Source organism: Anas platyrhynchos, chromosome 18, assembly GCF_047663525.1.
Source record: "Anas platyrhynchos isolate ZD024472 breed Pekin duck chromosome 18, IASCAAS_PekinDuck_T2T, whole genome shotgun sequence".
In the NCBI taxonomy this organism is placed as follows: Eukaryota; Metazoa; Chordata; class Aves; order Anseriformes; family Anatidae; genus Anas; species Anas platyrhynchos.
In genome coordinates, this window is record NC_092604.1 from 574,902 (window position 1) to 598,704 (window position 23,803).

The window sequence follows — 23,803 nt, forward strand, 5'->3', positions numbered from 1 at the left end:
TAATAATGATGATAATATTACTACTAGTAATAATGTATACGAAACAAGTGATGCACAATGCAATTGCTCACCACCTGCTGTCCGATGCCCAACCCAACCCCGAGCAGTCCGGCCCTCCTCCCAGCCTGCCTGCTGGCAGGACAGTGAGAAGCTGAATTTGGCTTGGTCCTTGGCTTGGTGTAAGCACTGCTCTGTAACAATTAAAAACAATTGAAACATCAGCATATTATTAACATTCTTCTCATCCTAAACCAGAACATAACATTCTATCAGCTACTAGGAAGAAACACCCTTTTTATCAATCTTTAAACAGCAATTACTAAAGCTAAATTTTCCACAGACTTCTCCTTCTTGTGCTAGTAAATAATCCAAAGCTAGGCAATTTTGATACAAAGCAGTTCTCATCATTTATAACTATTTCTATTACAGCTAATAACCTAATTATTCTATTAAGTATATATACTGGGGTCCTATAGTCCCACGATCTGTCTTCTGCCCACGTATCTGGATCATAATAGGCAAACACCTTCAGGGTTGATTCAGGCTTGTGTTACCGTTCGGCCTGTCAGGGTGATCCAGCTCCTGGAAAACGAATCACAAATTTATATAGGTTAAAATAAAGGTTCTTATGTTATTTTCTCAGGACAACCTAACCTTAGTGTGGGAGAAGTCCAGTCGAGGCCCTCTCACTCGGCAGTCAATACCCATAGGGGTTGCCTCCCTCGTGAGACCATACACACTGCAGTGGAGGGTCCTGCCCTGGTCTTGCCTTCTCCCTTTCCTCACTTCAAGCTTGTCCCCTTTATTTGGCATCCTTAATTCATGCAGAGCCTCGTTGCCAGAATATTAGTTCTTCCTTAGCTTGAGTTTCAGTTTCCCAGGAGCAGACTCAACCCTCCAAGTTTCAGTAGTTACTGGTCCTTTTATTCTGGATGCATGGGTCCCTTTCTGCGGTTCTCACAGCTGTTTCAGTAGTCAGTAAAACAAGGTACAGTCCCTCACACCGAGGGTTCAGTGATTCTTCCCTCCCGTGGCTGCTTGTTGAAACACTTTCTTTTTTATCTTCTGACAAGTTAAATAACAGTTATCTAATTTGCTTTGCCGTATGGCCCTTTCCAGGTTCCTGTAGCAGGATTCATCTGATAGCCTTTCAGGTTGATACATATTTGACTACAGATACCAGGGCTTTGACATACATCAATATCTCCACAGTTTCTCTTGTCTACAAACTCAAACCCAGCTGGACAGTCACATTCATTTATGTTGCATTCCTTCAGGGGCTTATCACTCCAGTCCTTGCAGTCTCTCTGCTGGTTACACACTTTATTGATATCTATGCATTCTCCACTTCTGCACTTGAATTTGCCAGGTCCAGAGCACTGAATAACATTGTTACAGTTTGCTTCATCAGTGCCATCCAGACAGTCTCTCACACCATTGCACTGCCTACTCCCATGGACACAGTTCCCATCTTCACATCTGAACTGGTCTGGTCCACAGGTCCAAGAAGGGCAGTTAATTTCATCACTTCCATCCTTGCAATCAGGATCTCTGTCACATCACCACTTCTTGTGGATACATTCACCTGAGCCGCACTGCACCTCACTCACAGAACACTTCACCGGAGGTGCAGGCTGGCGGCCACACTGCTCCAAAGATTCATCCGAGTGGTCGGAGCAGTCACCTTGACCATTGCAGACAAAGCTTTTGGAAATACATTGTCCACTACTGCATGTGAACTCTGCTGCACTACAAGTCACATTGCCACAATTCTCTTCATCCTCTCCACTGTCACAGTCTCTTTCACCATCACATTTCCATGACACTGTTCTCATATGACACAGCTCAGCACTTTTGTCAGACCCATCTTCACAATCCGGATCCCCATCACACTGCCATCTGTTTAGCACACACTGACCACTGTTGCACAAAAAATCAGATTCAGCACACATCTTTTTCACATATCTTCTTCACACAAGCACTCTCATCAGTGCCATCCAGACAGTCTTCACATTTTACTCTAGCACCGTTGGCAGCAGTGCACAGTCAGGCGAAGGCGAGCAGCAGGCAGAGCACCCAGCACCCCGCACCATCACCTGTGTCACTTATACTACTCCTATTACCCATGCTGTTAGTGTCAGTGGCATCCTCCTTTTCTTTTTGCCACTGACCATTCACCACAAATGGATGAGACACATGATTACTAGTTAGGAAAGAGAGTGGAACGTCTGCTATACGGCTGCAGGCAGTGCCAGCTGCAACCTTAGGTTTGTGAAAGAGCCTGCCGGTGGTCATTTGGCAGTGTAATCTGCGTCTCTGCACTCCCGCCCTGCAATAGAGCTAAGTCGTCATTAGCAATAGTTATAACACCGATCTGGGGACGAATAGTCTTTTTTGCATTGCAAGATAAACCTCTTATAAAAAGAATGCTAGAGTGAAGCAGCACAGCCGCTGCTGCCGCTGCCTCCATGGTTATGTCAGACAGGCTGCAGGGTCCTGATGTCCGCCCCTCTGCTCTGTGCTGACTCGCCACACGCTGAGGGTCAGCTACCGGTGTCCACTGACGCCTCTGGTCTCCCGTAGCAACTCGATCTCGGATGTTCTGCAATTACTTCAATTTCCCCGCGTTTTGCAGCTTCTGTCAGGTCTATTCTGTGTCTCTCAGAGCCGTCCGTGGCTCCGCAGCGTCTCTCAGGGCTCTCTCCGTCCAGCGGTAGTCCCTCCGTAGTGTCTCGGGTCTCCCAGCACTGCTCTGGTCTCGGCCTGTTCAGGTCTCAGCGAGTCCAGGTCTCGCCCTGTGCGGGCCTCATATGTTGCAGGAAGCATGTCATGTCATGCTCCTGCCTTTTTCTTGTCACAGTCAAAACATTTAAGAGCAAAAATAGGATACACAAGATACACAAGATACACCGGGCCCATATATTAGGCACCACCACTCAAAACTTGGATAAAACAGCACTTCTTTTCAGTCTGTCAAGCACTTCGTTCGTCTCTGCCCACTCCCCTTGCGGAGAGTACGGAACAACGGATCGGAACTCTGCACTCGCTTTGCAGCAACGCTGCGTCTCACTCACACAGCACCATCGCACACGGAGGCCTCCAGCACATCTCATTCATACCACAGGAATATAATTTAGAATGATAACCAACCAAACAAGTATTGTCTCTGACTGTGTTCTTCGTGAAGTGACTTGTAACACTTTGTTTCAAACCCTTACATTTACACAAATACTTTCAACACAAAATACATACATAAAAACACATACAATTATTAACACTCCAGTTAGTATCCCTCCAGCAGCCGAAAACATACCGTTTGTCTGCAGTTTCAGGAGTTTCTTTGCTCCTGCGGTGAGCAGCTGAGAGTGGAGTCCCCTCCGAGCAAAAACGCTCAGGGTGCACCTAGGGGCGTCCACGCTGCAGCCGATCCCGCAGCCGAGCAGAGTGTCTCCTGCCTGGCTCACCAAAATGACTCTCAGAAAGCTGACTCCACAATCAGTAGGATTGTAAAGTAGGTATGTTTACTCAGTGCCGTGCAGCACGGGGCGGGTAGTCCCCCCCAAAGTCGTGCAGGCCTAACGTTGCTTTAGTAAAAAGTTACATATACATAAACATTCCTATACACACACATAACCTGTCCCTTTGTGAACACTCCTCCTTATCTTAGACCCCTTGGTTAAAGTCTGAACCATGAGGTTGTTTTTGATCTGGTTCTCGGGGTCCGAGAGGCTCCTGTTATCTGGTGGTATAAGCGCAGCACAGGCACAAATGGAGCACATATTCATTCTTAATCAATTGCTCTCTAATTTCTAATTCCAATGTTTCAGCTTGCTCTTTTCTGGATCCACGGGTATTCTACTATTAGTGTTCAAAGCCTGACAGACCCCGTCCTCCGTGGATCAAAATACAGGGGGTCTTAAGGGTTCTTTTGGTCATTCTGTCATAAAATACTGGATCATTTTTAATTTACTCTTTAATTTTCTGGGGCCCTTATTGTTCCAATTTCTAATCATTATTCATATTGGACCTTTTGGTCATATATCTGGTAATTTTCTCCCTTTCTGGTCCTCGGTCTTCGATTTTATCTGACCCATCCGGGAATTTTACTAGTGGCAATTCCCACAGCCCTTGGTTGCCCAGTGAGAGTGTCTTGCAGGGGGTTTAGGACCTATCACCCACCCACGTATCCCTCTTCTCACCAGTCCAGCCCCCCCGACAGGAGATTAGAACCAGTGAGAAAACAAAAAGACCTCCACGCTGACTTTAGAAGTCTCAGTTACACTCTCACACACAAAAACTGGCAACCGTACCCTTACCCAACCGGACGGTATCTTACGAATCAGTCGTCTTCGTCCAGACTCCAATCGGACGGTATCCACCAGCGTCTCTGCTGTCTTCGTCTGGGATCGAACCAGACGGTATCCAAACGACTGTCGTCTTCATCCGGTTCGATTCCGGGCACCGGAATCCAACCGAACGGTATCCAAACGACTCTGTCGTCTTCGTCCGGATCTTCGCGCGCAGAATTACGGGCAAAAAACAGCCGGCAACAAGGGAGCTCAAAAAAAATCAAATTCTTTGCTTACCTTTATTCAGGTTCAGGATGGCATTAGTCCCGATCTGACTCAAACAGGAGCCACCAAATGGTGGGGCACCTCTCCTAGATTAAATCAGAATTCAGGAACTATAACCATCCCAGACGAGCCCCCAAATTGTTATAAATGGCTCAGGATTCAAATTAGGATTAAATAAAAAAATAGGATTTATTAAAAGAATATAAAGTAATAGAGGTAAGCAAACAGCGCTGGGTGCACCGGGAGTCTCTGCTCCACCAGGACGCACACCAGTTACATCAAGCAGCTGATTTTTATGCACCTAGACTAATACATATTCATTACTACTTCTAAAAAAAAATAGATTATTATAATTATGTTCCAGGGTCCAGTTCCTCCTACTGGAGCATGCGCATCAGTCTCCTCTGGGGGTCTCTAGGGGTCTTTCATGCTGAAGGCTCGTAGTCTTCCTCTCACCCTTTGTACTTACTCGGCACTATTCCAAGTTTATGGAACACTCTCTGTACACTCTCCACAGGTCTTGTCTCCCAACCGTCCTTCAGCTTCTTTTGTCTTCCTCTTAATCTCTTGGCCCCCCTGGCCAGATACCAAGGATCTCATAACAGTCACTAAGACTCAGTCACTAAGGATCTCATCACACCGCTAAGAAAGCAACCAGGACAAGATGTAAAGCTTGGATGCTGACAGTGAGAAGAGACGGACAATTCAGAAACATACTTTATATCTCTAATGAATTTAAATGACACAAATGAATGCTAATGCTAGATCAGGTTATTTATAGAGAAGCAGCACGTTATTTTTGATTTGGTATTTATGCTTACCTCACCTACTTTCATCATAACTTTGTATGTATTTTTTTCAATTACTCACTTTTATCGTTGTTCATGGCCATCTCAACTAATGCATTAAGTGCAATAAAAAGGAGACATTTTTTGGATATAGTTAAGTGGCTTAGTATGATAGGCACACATCGGTATTGCAAAAATAAGATCTTTCCTTCATCTGTCTTCAAGTCCACGCAAAGGGAACGAAATGCCTGAGTCAGGTAATTCACTGAAAGATAACAGAAAACAGGGAATAAAAATTATGTAATCACAGTTCCATTAGATGATCACAAATACATGAATATTTATCCTAAGAACTACTGTTGCAGATATATACTAATTAAAAAAAAAAAAATTAAATGGCTGAAAATATTAATTTACTTATTTGTTTAAATGCATCTTCTGCCTATTTTTATTCCTTACAAAAATTGTTGTGAGTGGAAAAAAAGACAAGTTACAACTCACAAATTGAGCAAAATATATTTGCAAATATAACACCTTTCTAATCTCTTCCTTAAGAGAGAAAAGAAATCACAAGCTGCATAGTTTGGGACTATATTGGTTTCAACATCTGGGAAGCCTCTAATAAAGGAGTAAAAGGCTCATTCATCTGAATAACTGCAATTACTGTCATGACAGCAACTATTCACATTCCTTTCCATAAAAAGCTGTAGTTTAAGTTGTATATGCATCCACGTTATATATGCATCCACGTTATATATGCATCCATTTTGGAGAACACTAAATTATTCAGAGAATTTAGATTAAGTGAATCAATTCAGTTTTCTTAATTTCATGATGTCAAATCTTCCTCAATATCTTGGAATAGCATTGATCATCTGGAGCACAGAAAATTAAGAGTAAGGGAAAAATTTATCACATAGCAAAAGTTTAATTACAGTGCCATCTGCTGGATATTAGCATCTTGAAGGGAACAGGATATATATGTTTAAACTGAATGTGCTGCTTTGTCATCGCTAGATCATTAGACATGTGGTCAGTGATGAAAATTCATACACGGTAAGTTTCAACATAAATTTAACAGGTAATTTTTTTCCATGTTCTATAGGCTCGCAGTAAAAACCGACCATGAGAAGCTAAACTGATTCATTCTGATCAACAGCTTTCATCTGCTTATAGTTAATCTCTGCAATAAGTACTTTTTTTGTATTGTAATTCATTTGCATCATTTTCATCAAACATTTCTAGAAATGTGAGTTTCAATTTCAGGGTAATCATGCTTCACCAAAATATTCTGACTGAAACTATATGATACTGAAATTGAAAATACACTGATTCTTCCCTCCAACAGCTGAAATACTGTATTTGTTTATTAATGGTGACAGGGTGGTCTTCCAGAATGTTTAAATCCTACTTATTCTAAGTACTACCAGTATAAATACTGCACAGGTCAGTATTTTTGTCATCACTTCAAAGAAAACGTTTTTTGTCTTTTCAGGCCCTGTTTGTTTTTAAAGAAACTGCTGCTGAGAAGAGATACTACGGCATCCTGGAAATTGCACAAGTGGAGTAACTCTCATGAACTGAAGCAAAAGTCACTAAGAACTGCGATATCTCCAGACAAGTACGACCTCGTTTGCTTTTGCCTGTTAACAAAATACATTACTATACTGCATCAGCATATGGTAGCATTCTTCAATGCTGATAATGTTTATGGGTAGCCACTTGCAGTGACAGACTTGGTAGGAGAAAAGGGGAGACAGCAGAGAGGTAAGAGCTAGATAGAGTATGAGCTTTACATTAAACTTTGACAAAGCAATGAAATTCTAGAACTGTTCTGAATTTGCTACTGATTTCAGTTTACTGAGGAGCAATTAGCTGTACCATTATATGCAGTGCAGATCTTGACAAACAAATCACTGCTACGGTGATTGCTTGAGAGAATTACCAACATCTCTTTTCCCCTTTGTCACAAAATACGTTGATCTCACTGACATAAATAAAGCATATTAAAATGACCACACAAATTATGACATGAATAATAGCAAGGTTCATACTTGCTTCCCTATATTATGCTTCATCAGGTGGTAAAATTCAAATAAAACATCCTTTACTACTAAAGCATTACAGATGCTACAGTATCATTGAACTGCTGCATTTTGTACATTTGTTTTTTTGTCTGGGCACATACCTGAAAATAAGATTTAAAAAAAAAAAAAAAAAGAAAAAGAAAAAGATAATTTAAAAAAGACATAATAAAAACCAGAACTTACTTCGTTTTGCTGTTCTAAGCACAACTAAAGTTGACAGAAACCTCAAAGGCATAGAGGAGCTTTTAAAGAAATGTGCAGCTTTTGGTTTACTCCGTGTAGACTTTTTAGTCCATTTTTGCATGCTTCCCTTTTGTACTGCGCCTTTGAGAATAACTTCTGCAAGTCTCTCCATTGTTGCTGTCATGCTTGCATCCTGTTTCAAACAACGTGCACATTTAGCGTAAACATTAAAATACATGAAAATCCTGTCTGCTAAGTACGTATGTTCCCCTAAGGATTAAATATTAAATAGCAGATGTCGTGACCGTGTATTGCAATATAGTCTGTACATGGGATACTACTTTGCATTCCACAAGCAGTTGAACAACATTAGCACAGGGCCTAGTCAACACACACTTCACAAAGAAACAAGGTAGTCAGGGCCCCTGATATGCTGACATTATTTAATTTGCCTCTGGTTCCAGAATAAAGTCAGTTCAGACTCAGCTTTAATCAGTGCTGCCTACTACACTACCCTCTTTTGTGAAGATGCCTGAAGCTAGGTCCTACAAAAGCATTTACAGAACTAAGGTCTAAACATGACCCTTAAGAATACTGTACAGGTAAGATGTATTGGACTTTTCAAAAACCGGTGCAGAAATATTACTTCAGAATCAAACTTAATAACATGCTCATTTAAAATACGTTCTCATTAGCACTGGAACCACCAGCTTAGTTCTATTCAGTTAGACACTGAGTAGAGAACAAAGAAATCAAAATACCTTTGCTACTTTGCCACACGTTGCCATCAATTTCAACAAATCTCATGCATAAAGCGAACAAAAATATATTTCTTTTCCTAGTTCACAAGTTTTGTAAGCACATATGGAAAATACCATTTCTGAGATGCTACACACTACTGCAACAAAGATCACATACGTGTGCAAAAATATGTTTACAGACACGGTGCAAAATATTACAACGAATGTGAGAAAGTTAATTTGGTGAGAATTAGTTTTTCATTTGCTATGTATCTGTGGTAGGCATTTATGCTTTGCAAAGACAGCAAAGTTTCTTTTATATATACTCCCTGAAAATATCTACTTTTCATACTCATTTATAATGCAAAATATCTCTTGGGAATTTACCTGACTACCAGTGTCTATCTGCCTTAGAGACCAGTAGATAAATTGAATCACAGACATATGTAGTTTAGGATCCACAAATGGCATCCACTGGAGCTGTCCAGTGACCATAGGCAAAAGCTGTAAAAATACAGAATGGTAAAGTTACGTGCAGTATACGAACTTACAGTACAAGCTAACCACAAGTAAAAAGCAAACTAAGCAAAACTAAACCAAACTAAAATCAACGTATTCCCGGAGTTTAACAGACTACATGTACAAATACTCACTGGGCAGATCTGGTACAGGTAACAGAATTATATACTGAATTTACATTTTACACAGGTTTACACAAAAAGTGGAAAGACATTGTGTGAGCTCAAGCTCTGAAGTCTAATACCAAGGGCTACAAATTTTAGATAGAATAATAATTAAACAAACAAACAAACAGAAAAAGCAGATTTCCTGAACGCTTCACTGATTTCCAAGCCTCGGTATCCCAAAAAAGCGTTACAAGTATAGCACGGTATCATCTTTTATAAGACATAACTTGAACTTTTAATACCTAGTATCAGCACTAAAATACTTTAAATTAGACGTGTGTATCTCCTTAGGAAAAAGGAATTACATACTGTATTACAGATAAAACACGAGATAAATTATCAGCTGAGAAAAGTGACTTAAAATAGAAAGACAGGTGGAATCTCAAGGTCAGACTGCACACTACACATTTCCTTAAAAATGATCTGTATAAATATCTGTATGAAAAATTATCTATTACATCTCACTGTTGGAATTAATACTGATGGATTAACTGCTGTTTTCTTTTAATTCATGTATTCAAAGCGTGTGTAAAACAGGCAGACCTGTTACACTCAGAAATAATACAAAGAATCTTAACATTTCAACCTAAACAAATTCAAATGCCTTTACCTTCATACAATTTTCTAGAGTGTAGTTTTCTTTAGCACACTGAGGTTTCTCACTGCCCTCTCTCTCTTCTTGTATTTCTATTTTGCTAAGGTGTTGGTCTGAGATCCAGTCCATAAGAATAGTTAAGGGGTCGTAAACTTTTGAAATCCGTAGTAACTGTAACACATCCACAACATCAGTTATTTCAGTTTTCAAGTCTATGATTTTCTAAACCACAATACCAATAGACTAAAATATACGAGTACATTAGTAATACGCACATGCTTTATTTTGTGCTTAAACAAATGTTTATGAAAGCCTTGGGAAGAGATTTTCACATACAAAATCACTCTATTTTATAATTCTAACTAAATGGATCATAGGAGAAAGAAAATATTTAATGATCTGTGCATGATCCTCATTTTAATACATTTAATACACTCCTTTGCTTTATTTCATACAATCTACTTAGGCTAAATTTTAACTGTGTAACTAGCATTGTTGGAAGAATAAAGATTTCGTGAAATTGTCATTCTGTCCCTCTGCTACAACTGTACAGAAAAGCTCTGTGAAAGGTATCCAGACGTTCCTGAAGACAAACTACACGAACATCTCTCTAAAACCTTCACAAGTTTTCTTGTATCTACCTTCAGACAACTGTTCTTCTCTTCACTCAGAATTCTAACTACTGATACTGCTCATATATCACTTGCGACTGTGAGAAAAGAATATGGGGCAAACTATAACCGCCATTTAAATATAAGTAGCATACTCTATGGATACAACAAGCATCCTGATCATCATGTAAGTCCTCTATGAATACTTCAGTTTGCACAAAAGAGAAAGAGAAAGAAAGATTTTACTGAGACTAGGAAGCAGATGATTTTAATCATACTCAAGAGCATCAGAACTGCAATTCACTGAAGGAGCAACGGTCAAAAGAGTTTAGGCAGCAATTGCTTGTCAGCATTTAGGTCAGATTTAAGTCAAGTGAGAAGAAAACTTTAACGTTGTATTCTTGTGAACCACTGTCTCAGCATGCCTTTAAGAACAGAGAAAATACTCCTTTAATTAACACTTTCAAAAATAACTAACTCTAAAGTCTTTAATACTGCAAAAGCTCTGAGAGACTAAATTTCATGTACTAGAAAATGAAGCAGAAAGTATTTACAACCATTCACACAATTCTTGTCTTAAAGAAACAAAATCAGCAATTTTGCAAACAACTTGTTCAAACATTTAAAATTGTTGACTGTAACTTGCAAAGCTACTTACAAACTTGACTGTACTGCTTGACTACTTGACTGTAACTCGTAAAGCTAGTAACAGGAAATAATTAATCTTGCCTGGGTTTTTAGCAATTCGTTATTTTCCCTCAGAGAGTTAAGCGATGACCTCAGTTCGTTATTTTCATCAGTCATTTTTCTCAAGGTTTCTCTCAGTTGGCTCATTTTTGTCTCATGCTGCTAGAGAAATATCAAATTTTAAAACGTGATTAACAAGAGAGTCTTTTTAGAAATAATTCTCAACTAAGTTCCATTTCAGTGTTAAAAAACAGGACAAACTTTCAAAGATCAAATTTGTAATTCTTCATGGTCCAATCTGCACATACCACCAGTAGTGAAGAAAGCAACATCCACACCACATATTAAGAAGAAATATAAAGAAAATGGGAGCCATGGTGTACAGCCTATGGATCTTGTTTTTTTTTTTTTCCAGAAAATACCTAGATCTTCTCATTGATCCTCTTGTACATTCCTCAGTTAAGTCAGGTGTGGGAAAGAATTGTGAATGAAAACAAATGTCAAAGCTTTTGTTTACACTTAGCTCTTTTTTCTTTTAGCATCCATTTTAACCACAAATATGCCCAATTCTCCCGTTTTTGAATCTTTCAAATATTCTAACTATTCACTGCTGATAGTTAAGACTCTTTAGTTCACCTGTACTTAAACACCTGTCCTGCAATGTCCAGGAATGTATCCAATACGTGCTACATTTCATCGAATTGGAAAAAAATAATTGTGAAACTCAAGATAGTAATCTTTTAATATTTGTTATTATTATTAGTCCACAATATAATTTAATACCAGTACATACCATTAAAATATAAGCAAAAACAGACAAAAGAAACCGCAACAAAGGAAAATTGAAGTGACAATTACTTGTAACAGTCCAAAACCTGCGTGCCTTGAAAAAGAAACCAAGGAATATGTCTTTTTTCCCCTTCACTGGAAATTTGAAATATAATTAAATATTTTCCAGCAGATTCTGGAAAAAAAAAACCAACACTGAGGCTTTGAAGCCGAGTATAAAACAAATGTTTTCAGAAAATAACATTCCATTTCTCAGAAACCGTGAGAATCTTCTATGTGAAAATAGCTTTTTGTTCAGAAGTGTTGTCTTCTGCACTAGGAATTCAACCATCCACTACATTTTCTTAAGCCTCACTCTCAGACTGTTATCATGCTGCAAAAAGGACTTAAGCGGTAAATATAGAAATGATCTCATCAACAAAGAAAATGCTACAGATAGGCTCCAAACGGAGTGCTCAATTACTTCCATTGAAAAGGCCAAACCTTTAGAGTTAACCAAGCCTAGGAAAAGCTTGCCCAGCTTGGGATGGAACAGGAGCAAGGTGGCTTGAAATTGACCATAAACTTTCAAAACAGTCAGGGACAGCAGAATTATAAGTGAAAGGTTTTGAGAGGAAAAAAAAAGAATTAATATTCTCAATTTCTCCAAACCACATTACACAATGCTTTATAAGGCTTGCATATTTGGGGTTTTGACAATAATTTCACAGTTCTTCAGGGATTTGGAATAATTTCACAGACCACAGGGCTGTCGTAGGTGGTGCCAGGATGTCTAAACCATCCAATTCCATTATCAAATCGGGTACCATCTGTATCATAATAAAGTGCATCACTTCATTCCTGCCAAATGTTTGTCTAGTCTGTTCCGAAGACCTGCAAATACTGGAAGCACCAGTCTTACTGACCTCTCTAACCCAGTGGTTAACTGCTTCATTTTAATCTAGTTTTCCCAAATTTCAACAGTAATCTGTACCTACACATCCCACAATTCATTGCACCATTCTGAACTGGAAACCACACCAAACTCACTAACAACAGTTTGGCACTTTTGATGCTAAATCTTTCATTTGGGGGTTTCAAACACTTTAAAGAAATAAGCATTATATCCAGCAAACATATGATGGCTTAAGAAAACTACAAGCAAGTTAAAATGTATGGGGAGCAATAAGAATCACTAAGTAAGTTATTGTACTTTTTTCATAGTTCCAAGTACTGCCTAAACGTCTTCATCAGCATCTTTTATTGCAGCGAAAGCTGCTTCACATCTGTGAAGCAATTTTTCTCGCTCAACTAGAGCACGTTCTCGTCTCTCAAGTTCCAGTGCATATTTCTCCTGTGCTGAACGCTCCCTCTATACCAAGGAAAAAAAATGTTGAAACGCCTTCGAAACACATGAAATTACCGATTTATAGTGAACTAGAATTCTTTCCTCTGCAGATATGCTTAGGTTTTGTTTTTAATTATAGTGTTACACAATAGCTGACTAATTAGAAGTATCCTAATGGCCATCTACATTCAATTGGATTTGCGGCAGGACTGCTTGGCCTTCCAAAATGCAGAATTCAACTCTGCATGGCTGTTCAAGTAACAGCATAGACAATTAAAAGTAGGATTTTGTTTCCAGAAGTTTTGGATAATGCTATTATCTGTAAGACAAAAGAGTCCAGTGCCCTAAACACTAGATTGCTGTATTGTTTCTTCAGTTAGTGGAAAGCACCTCTAGGAAAGTGGTGAGAAAAAAGATACGCACAATTCTTTTCATCTTGGATGGTGCAAAAGACAGTCCCAGCAGGAAATCTAGCAGAAGCACAGAAGCTGTTACAGAATAAAACCAATGCAGGTTTGGGAGCTCTTTAGTTAGTGGCCCAACCCTGCTGGTGGATAAACTATTGGGAGTCACCAGCAGCAGAAAAGTAAAGCCAGAAGGGATGGTCTTCACAGAAGATCAAGTCAAGAGGGCAAGTGCTCTTGAATGCCCAGAGTGAAGAGCATAGTTTCAGGTGCTGTCAGGAAAAGCAGTGCTTGCAGGTGTTTCTCTCCATGCCAACACCGCATCACAAGACACAACTCTTGGAATAATAGCACTGTGTTCAAACTCCCTTCAGCAGAGCAAATATCTGATCTAACCACTACCCATGTCATTACCAAGTCAGTGAACTAATTTAGGGGAAGAGGTGGATGATGACAGTGATATAGTTAGTAATTTCTGAATTCTCTGTCAAAAGTGAGAATCTTTGTAACATTACTGATCATTACAAAATGTCTGAGGCCATTACAGTTCCTACCTGGAGATTCTGACGGGCGACTTGCAGTTCGCTATTACTCTGACTTTTACCCAAATGGGATGGTAAGGTGTTATCTGTGGAGAAAAAGAACACACTTTACATTAAAAATATAGTCTTAAATAAATAAAGACTGCTTATCCAAACCAGCGAAAGTGTATTTTAAGCGTTTACAGTGACCAGCATAAAGCAAGACATATTGAAATGAAAAAGTAATCTCCTAAAGAATTACGGAGAAATGCTCAAAGTTTTGTTCCATGACTTGTTTGAATCAATCTATGCACGGACTGAAACATGAGGTAGCCAAAGTTTCCTTTTTGTTATGGCTTCAGGAAAGTGATTAACTGCTGAATAGACCCGGACCTCTCCTATTTCCCGTTGAGTGAAACACTTCAGAACTGCAATTTAACAAATTGCTACTGAGTAAATTAAGAGGAATTTAGTTGTATACAATGAGAATTGATGTACAATAGTCACAGTTTCTCTGTTAAGAATTTAGTTTAGAATAAAGAGAAGCCAGTCCACCATTTAGGGAACCTGAGCACTTTCATTTCTGATAAAGGCTGCCTCACACTCAACTCTAAAAATACTAATAGATACGCCTCTTGCTCGAATATTTAGTCCTACCTAACCGACTACATTAGCAATGAGCGTGAGCACCCATATAGCCCCAATGCAAATTCCTTTTTGTCATTCCTGGTCCTCCCTTGTTCTGTCTTGAAGACCCAAGTGTACATCTTTGGCACAAATGACGATAACACAAACATTACTGCCCATTGTTCCAAACCAGTATTAGTCCGACACTGCCATTATTACAGAGCTGAATTCATTCTTAGGTGGTTAGAAACATATTCGGAGCCTATATTCATAGGTCACATAGGAAGACAGACCTGCCTTCCCATTGACGCTTACCGATGTCCAAACACAAAGAGCTAAACAGGCAGCAGCAAATGAAAACGGATCAGAACAGACTAGAGAACACAGAAAGGATAGAAGTAGGGAAGTATGTGACAGATTCTTAAGAACCAAGCATAACAATACTGCTTCTCAGCAACATGTTACAGCATAAATTGAAACTCCTTACATAGGGCCCTTTTGCAACTCAAAAGAGCAAAAATTCAGAAAAGAAAGAATTTCCAAGGGAAAAAACGCAGAAGCCAGCTACTCTGCCCCCACCACCAGCTATACGCAGGCAGCTGGACTCTTACGTACCTTTAGTCTAACTCCATATAGACATTTTTGAAGAAATATATAATTAAGTCACACCCTACGACAAGCTGCGATGTATTGGCAGCAAAACTTTTGAGCACATCCTCTCCCTCCCCAAAACCTGAACAAAGGCATTCTGATGGTGAATTTTTCATTGGGCAATCATACAAATAAATGTCAATTATGTTCGCCCTGCCCCATCTCACACCCCCCCAAACAAAACCCCCCAAAAAAGCAATAAATACGAACAACTAGAAAACACCCTAGGTCTAGTCTTCCAGTAGCAACTAGATTATTGCTGTCACCTGAGCCCTTGCTAAGAATCTGTCACTGCTGTCAAATTCCCTAATCCAAAGGGCAATGTAAGATATGGAAAGAATTTAGTAGCAGCTAGCACAAAGACCCAGTCTAGGTCACAAAAGAATCATCTTAAAAAAAAATACTGATGAAGCAAAACACATCAAATGAAGAATCCCCTCTGCAGTACGTCATATACACCTTTGGCAACAGAAAGCATACATATTACACTTTTTCCACAAACATGTTTTCTTCTATGCATTTAAGAAAAGTCCAGAACAGAATGATTTTAAAAGTCCCTTTACAATGGATTAAAGCAGGACATCGGAGGTCGGTGGAGTACTTACCCTGTAACATCCAAAAGCTTTTCCTATGTTGTCCTCAGCTTCATAAATTTGTCCAAGAAATCTGTGTGCTCTCCGATCTCTCTTTTGCACACTGAGGTATGTAGATATATACCTATGGAGCAGGAAAAAAAGGATCAATATTCCTCAATAATACGAGTCCCTCTGTCCTCCCCCGCCCCCCCCCAGTGTCCACGGAAGCGGGGCAGGAATTTAACATGTGATACAGGAAATGCAGTCATGGTTGGTTCCAGATACCTGGTCTGGACCTTAAAGTACAGAACATTATTTTTACATGTACAGACGCTACTTATTTGCCACCAAGTATTGGTATTTACTAAAAAAAAAAAAAAAAAAAAAAAAAAAAAAAAAAAAAAAAAAAAAAAAAAAAAACTGTAACTGTAATTACTTCATAATATAATGGAATAAAAGCCATTTCAAACAGCAAGTTTTTCAATATCACGCAACTAATTATCTAAGTTGCTGTTTTATAAAGATTTAAACAGCACTTGATACCCACATCTACTGCTACTGTAAAGCAGCATGATAGTGATCTTGATTTCTCCAGTCTACTTCATATTCACTTAGCTTTTCTAAAGTACTTTAGAGAACAGAATAGCAGAATACAGCAACGCGTATTACCTTTTAGCAAGTTCATACTCCTTTACTTCAAAATACAGCTTAGCGAACTGGAATCCTTTCAACGATTTCTGAACGGAAAACACACAACAAGCACATTTTAGATGTACAACACTTTCAAAGTAATTGCATAGGAAGACCCTTCTGATACTTTTTGAGAGACTGAATTTGATAACTAGTTATCAGCTCCAGTCCGCTCCTCATACCCAAAGTTTTGTTTCTGAAAGATGTGGGATTTGGAAAACAATGCTTTTCCAGTAACTGGCCAAGGCTACCAACGTGAAATCGAGGCGGCCGCTGCGCTGAGGGACCGGGGCGGGCGGAGGGGGTTAACGGGAACAACGGCGGGGCCTCGTCCCGTGCTGTGGAGCTGAAACGGGGACGGGGACGAGCAGGGGAGAGGCTCGCTGTTGGGTTACAGCTCCGTGTAACGCAGGCACGGGTCGAATCTGTGCGCTAGGGGCGTGCAGGGTAATGCTTGTGTAAGCAGCGTTCCCTGGAGAGGCTGAGGGAAGGGTTGCTCTCGCTAGCCTCAGAAGTAAAGCATGATATGAAGATATAGCGCGTGACAGAAACATGTGATGTCTATAGTCATCTCTAACTGCATATATGAACAGCAAGTCGGCTGTTCTGAAAAAAATACTGATAGTCCTGGCGCCGAGCTGTAAGAGAGAAGTTAAAAAGAACTTACCCATGCACGTTCCCCCTCTGCACCACAGCTTCCCAGATAACACTCCAGGAGATGGTTGTCACGAAAAGTTACCAGCCACTTTAACATACCATGTACAAAAACAACGTGGGTCTGGAAGGTAATCTCCCGAGCAAGTATGAACTAAATCCTGTGGCAGACTGCACATAAGAACTGCTCTTTACCTTTCAAAGTCCTCAAGTGCCCAAGAGCCTGCAGACAGCACAAAACAGCATCCACCTGACCAGCACCTGCCCAGCTGCCTCAGCTTCCTCACTGCTCATCAGAGGAAGAATGACATTTCAAAGGCCTTCAGTCTACTGACCATCAACATCAATTAGCATGTTCAAAATAAGTACACAACGCGATGCAAATTGCTCTTCAGCAAGCCAAAGTGAAGACAATAGTTATTTTGACAAGACTAAGATTTAATTTGTAAAATTTGACATTCCATACAAATATGTCATAACACAAATACACCCAAAATATGCCAGTGTCTGAACTTATTTAACATGCAAAAAAAATCAATTAGAACACATAAAAAACAACCATAAGCTGCAATTTTACATTTATACATCAGAAGTGTCCTTTTTAAGGAAGTGGAAATAATTAATCAATAACATCTAAATACTGATTTATACTGCTAGAACATCTGTATACTCAAAAGCCAGAATTCTCTATTTGCCCACAGTCTGTAATGACAACTCTTCCACTTACTAACCCGTTGGGAGAACCAAAGGATTCGAGCTTTTTCACAACATCCGTTCCATCTGTCACAAAACCAAACACCACGTGTTTAAAGTCCAAGGCTTCTACTGTTTTGAGTGTTGTGAAGAACTGAGAGTTATTCGTAGCCCGACCCCTATTTGCCATCGACAGCAATCCAGGACCCGTGTGCTTCACTTCAAAGCTCTCTTCTTCAAATGCATCTCCACAAATTGACCGTCCACCTGTTCCATCATGGTTAGTTACATCACCTCCCTTAAAAAAAAAAGCACAGCGTTTACTTTCAAGTCCCAAAGAACAAGATCATCACGAACATCGTGATGTTCAAGAACATCGACCAATAGCACAGTTACATTCTTTCCAAAATAAGAGGTTTTGTTCAAAAAACACAGGTAAAACCTCATTCTTAGTTATCACAAGTACTATAGTTACTTGGATATAAGGCTTTCCACCTTCAGCAGATTTGCTCGTGGTAACAAAGCATTACTGGAATGTTCCTCGTTTATCCTGAACACAGCATTTTATCTTTGTTCCACATGGCAACTACTCTAAGCGGGTCATTCCCACTTTCTGCTTCCTGCTTCACTCGGCCCTTACAACTGGCAACCACGATTATCTCTATTCTCACTTAGTCCCTGCAGGCACAAAACTGACCACCCAGAAAAAGTCATGGTACCACTGATCAGAACTTTCCTGCTTTTGTGCAGAAAGTTTAAAGAAAAGAACAAGGAGAGTCATACTTCAGATTCACTTAATACCCAGTCAAGACTGGAGAGTTTTTCACTCTGATGACAAGCCATTTGTATATTGCTATCCATTTCTGAATTTGGAAACGATTGTGCCCTGCCTTGAGGGATGTAGCATTATGCAAAAGCATTCTTGTAGCATGTAAGGAATTCAGTTTATTTTACCTGTTTTAAGTCATTATACCTCCTACTGAATATTTGGAAGACTTTTAGGAACGAAGGGAAGGTATACGTGAGCAGATACCGATCTCCTATGCCTTCAGAAATTATGGGGATACTTTTTGAGAGACTGAATTTGATAACTAGTTATCAGCTCCAGTCCGCTCCTCATAACCAAAGTTTTGTTTTTGAAAGATGTGGGATTTGGAAAACAATGCTTTTCCTGTAACTGGCCAAGGCTACAAACGTGAAATTGAGGTTACTGGTGAAGCAAGCAACAAGCCTTAATACTTGTGACATTTCACAACCACTTCTTACTGAAGAGTGTAGAAGAAGTAGAAGAAGAGAGTCTGCTACATTTAAAGTACAGCCTGTTTTTTTCCCCCAATGTAACAATGTTGCAAAAAGAACCCCTAAAATCTGACAGAGTAAACAAAAAAGATGGTACTTAGTCCTGGTCTAGTACATATCACTCACAACTGTTTCAAGATAGGTAAAATGTTTTCTTCCCACCTAAGAAATCCCACCTACTCTCAGTTTAGAGCGTGGAAACACAGCAAAAACCATGGAGTTCGGGCCACGGGGTTACTGCGGAGCCTGGAGGAGGTGCAAACGAGGCTGCCACGTTCTGGGATATAACCACACAAGGCAGGCCATACCCCTTGGGGTCAGGGGCTGTTTCCACCCACAGTAGGGCTGCGCATACGGTCAGCGGAGCATGAAAAAACTAGAAGAACTGAATTACAATTTAAAGGAAGTATTGCTGAGAGTGGTCTCCCGAACCCATGGCACAGTCCGAAATCCCAACGGTGTTATCAGGCTAGTTATATAAACTTTTTTTTGGGGGGGAAGAGGGCTTCTCGTCATGAACACAGTAAGGACTGCATTCAGCTACTGAACTGTTACTGCACTGAATAACTACATACAATAATAACAAATAATAACAATCAAAAAGACCTTACCTAGCACTAAACTATAGGCTTGAGGTGAAAGCCGCATTACATTGAAAACAAGAGAGAAAGATGTGGTAGGAAGGTACGCATTTTAAACTCAGACAAGGTATTTTCTTTAGGAAAACCTCCTGACTGTGCCGATTCAGAAAACAGCCAGAAGAACCAAGTTGTTCATTACGAAGCAAACTGCAGTTTCTGTCTTAAACCTAATAACTAAAGTGCATACATAGGTTAGGTGTGTGTCTCCTTTAAATCAGGATAAGGAAGTATTTACATAGGCACAGGTAGAAGCATAGGGAAGAAAGGCTGCCTTGCTGCTTTTCCATCCATCTCAAACACTCATTGAAGAGAGCTGATACAAGTCTTAATAACATAGCCTTTATTGATGACACTGGAAAGATGTTTTGAAGCAACCAGTTTTCCATAAACAGGAAAGGAAATTTTGCTTGCTATGATGTAATTACATAAAATCTGTGTAAGTCACTAGTATAAAAAGGAAAAAACAAACACGTGTAGTTGGTAACACAGTACCATCAGGAATTCCTGAGCAACTGCATTTTCAATAGAAAAGGGAAAAATAAAACAGGTGTGCATGAACAGAACTCAACGGTATAAAACAATCAGGTGTATGTTATAAGGAATTCTGATGACTTGTGAACTCAGGATCAAACCACATATATTTACACTCACAGTGTAAAAGTAATATTGCCAGTTAATTGAAATATGCATTTCCATTACTGTTCTAGACGTTAAAGAAGCTAAATTTAAACCTCAGGTGTTCACATTTGTAACAAAATTCCTCTTGCATCCTGAATAATTAAGGCAAAGTATGTTATCTTTTGAAAATACCTTGTATATAGTTTCTGCATAAAAATATGAAATAAAAATAAAACTATATATATATATTTAATGGAACACTGTTATGTATGGTCCAGCAGAACAAGGCACAAAAAGTGAATACAATGCAAAAGCATATATAAAAGTTAATGAGTTACTCTGAATGGAATATAGCAAAATTCAAGTAGTTCTGAGCATGCTCATTTCCTGCAGTAGGAATATAGACTTCATACAGATATTTCATGCTAAGTCCGATGTACAGATTCATCATGTAAGCACAAACGATCAGAAGCAGGTCATTTGTACAGTGACTGTATCTAGAAATAAGATACTTTTCAAACCATCTGAAACCAGGCTCCTTAATGAGACTATTTGACCTGAAATCTGGGCATGTTTGTTTGTTTTGTTTTGTTTTTCCATGAGGTGAGGTATGTTTGGTTTCTTGCCCTAGACACTTGAAGTTTTATATTCATGCTTAATCTGCACATCAATACTTTCATTAATATAAATGACACTCTGTGTCCGTAACATTGGACACATTTGCAAAGTGTGTCTTTGCCGGTATTCACAAGCATATTCTCCATCTAAAATTCCACAGAGATTACTGTGCACAGTGGCACACTTGTACCAATTCTACTGCATTATCAGGGTCTGAAACCTTTCAGGTGAGCTGATATTTAATTTAGTCTATAAGTGTGGTCTATTTATCAACAAATAAGTATACATGTACACGTACAGAGAATGGAAAATTTCAAAATATCTCAGTCTGATTGAAAGGCATGCATCATAATCTATTATCTCATTGCAGCCTCAAAGTCCCTCCCCACGAGTAAGATGTATAACATTTCCATAAAGAACAGGGAGAGCAGAAAAGTCTTCACTTCCTTCCCAAAGTTTCAGCTAGTTTCTTCAGTCTTTTCTTCAGCTCTAGAGGAAGCTTCTCATAGCAGGTTTTGCAGACAGGCTTCATATCAAATTCTCATATCAAACTAGAAGCTATTTTTAAATATGTATTTAAAATCCGAGCTCCCAACATCGGATCAAAAAGCAGGTTTTGTCTGTGAACTCCAAACTACTGGAGGTAGTTAGGCCCAACGACGCAAAACATGAATCAACGGTCTGCATTCGAAATACACTCAAATTGCTACTCCCCACCCCTCCCCCACCCCCAAGTGATCTATGTAAAACTTTAAGTGAATTTCAATGAAAACAGGCCTCCGTGTTTTCGGTCCATCTTTTCAGGTATCACTGACACGCCAGAGCGGACTCACGCTTGACACCTTGCGGACAGGGATGAAAAGCAACCTCAAAAGAAACGCTTGCAGCCTTGGCAGACCCTTCCCTCCGAAATCAACACAACAAGGAAACCAGTAACTATTCCCTCGGTGGACTGTGCTACACAGTCAGCTGTAAGCATCGCTCGAAAGTCAAAACTAAACGCGTCCGGTGGCCTTGAGCACAAGAAGAGGAGAGGAAATATTTTGTGTCGAGGCCACCGGGGAGTATCAACACTGTGGGAACGTATCTGTGCACCTGGCGGCGATGCACTTGACGCTGTCTAGCCCAAACAGTGCCCAAGTCGAACCCACAAAGTCACAGGACAGCTTTGCTGCTGCTGCTGCTGCTGCTGGGAAAGGCACCAACCAAAGGCACAGCCCCTGCACGCAGTCCCTACCGGATCACGCTTAGCTCGGGCACATTCACGCCGCTTCAAAGCAACTCCGAGCGGCAGGCCGGGATCTTTCAGGATTAGGGCCCGCTGAATCGCATCAGGCGGCTGAGCGTTTCCCAGCTAAAATGGGCACGGGTGGCGTTTGTCACCCCCGGGCCCGCTGGCTGACAGGGAGCGGAGCTGTGCGCCCCCAGCCCCCCTCGCTCGGCGCTGTCGCTTCAGCGAGCGGCCGGCCAGAAACCTCCACGGCGCCGCACGGAAAGGACACTGAAACTTGAAGGCGGCGCGGTGCTTCGTTTGTGAAGGAAAGTACCTCTCCCTCGCTCCGGCCCCGAGGAAAGCCCTGCTATAAAACCCCTCCTGTCCGTGAGGCGCCGCGGGGCAGGGGCAGGGGCAGGGGCAGGGGCAGCCCCAACCCTCCCCTCACGACGCCGGCCACCCCCCTAGCCCCCCACCCCACCCGGGACCCCACCGGGACCCCACCGGGACCCCCTCCGCCTCCCCCCCCGCCGGCCAAGGGAAGCGGCGAGGCCTCGCTCACCTCTCTCCGAGAAGCCGCAGAGGCCTGCACGGAGGCGACACAGCGCTCCACCTCGGCCTTGCTGCGCCTCAACATGGCGACCGCAGCAGCGCCGAGCCCGGCCGGGCTCCGCTCCGCTCCGCTCCGCTCCCGTGCCGCGCCGCGCCGCCGCAGCGGCACAAACAAACAGCTCCAGGCGGGGCACCGGCCGCGCCCTAGGAACGCCGCGCACGCAGCGCGCTACGCACACTGCGCACACTGCGCACGCCCCCGCTGAATGCGCAGGAGCCGTTGCCACAGTGCGGGGAGGGGAGGGGCGAGGCTGTGACGCATGCGCGGGGCGGCCGCTGGGGCTCCCTGACAGGGCTTTAGGAACTGAGGTTGCAAAGGGTCCCTCAGAAAGTAGCTGGGAGCAGCCCTGAAGACGCGCAGGCTGCAGAGTTTGAGACACGAGCTGTAACATATTCTTTTGGATTGATTGATTTAATTTTGTAAGCCGTAAGGCGGTTGCCCCGCGGCTTGCTGGAGGTGTGCCCCTCTCGCTTTTCTGCAAGTTCCAGGCACTTTGGTCAAATGGAGGCCACTGGGCTGTCCCCAAACGGTGTGATATCTCTGTGGACAGGCTGCGTTAAAAATTCATCCCCTCCTCAGTCTCTAGCGTCCCACTGACATGCACAAGTTTCCTGCTGGACCTAAGCACTACCCACATCTCCACAACTCCTCCCGCCTTTATAAAAAAAAAATAATAATAAAGTATTGATTCAAAGATCGAAGCCGAAATTCCTTTAAGTGGTATATTCTTTATTGCAGCGCTGGATGCACGGGGGATCTCTCCACCTATCGTGCATACCCAAAGCGGAAAGCAGTCTTGAATTTATACAATCAATCTCTCAATATTCTACAAGCGCCTATACATATGCATTACCTATCCCCGCCTTCCCTCGCTTCTCATGCTAATTAGCCTTTTGGCACCTTGCGCCTGCGTAGAGCC

The 23,803-nt window shown here is 41.1% G+C and overlaps 1 protein-coding gene and 1 long non-coding RNA gene across 2 annotated transcripts in view; both read right to left on the reverse strand.

Annotated features, from left to right (window-relative positions):
• Positions 1 to 23,126, reverse strand: part of LOC139999004 (uncharacterized) — a 365,625-nt gene extending 342,499 nt beyond the window's left edge. The window contains exons 1-3 of the long non-coding RNA XR_011803954.1: positions 22,834 to 23,126; positions 16,515 to 18,180; positions 15,876 to 15,987 (exon numbers count right to left, since the gene is read on the reverse strand). This is a non-coding gene — a long non-coding RNA (uncharacterized lncRNA). The remainder of the gene's footprint in view (positions 1 to 15,875; positions 15,988 to 16,514; positions 18,181 to 22,833) is intronic.
• Positions 1,279 to 14,799, reverse strand: LOC139998572 (coiled-coil domain-containing protein 138-like). Its single transcript, XM_072025310.1, has 6 exons — positions 14,793 to 14,799; positions 14,026 to 14,099; positions 9,669 to 9,875; positions 8,760 to 8,876; positions 7,633 to 7,825; positions 1,279 to 5,627 (listed from the first exon to the last, which is right to left on the reverse strand). The coding sequence occupies exons 1-6, from the start codon at positions 14,797 to 14,799 to the stop codon at positions 5,437 to 5,439; spliced, it is 789 nt and encodes a 262-aa protein (XP_071881411.1). The 3' UTR covers positions 1,279 to 5,436.
• Positions 23,127 to 23,803: the final 677 nt, after the last annotated feature.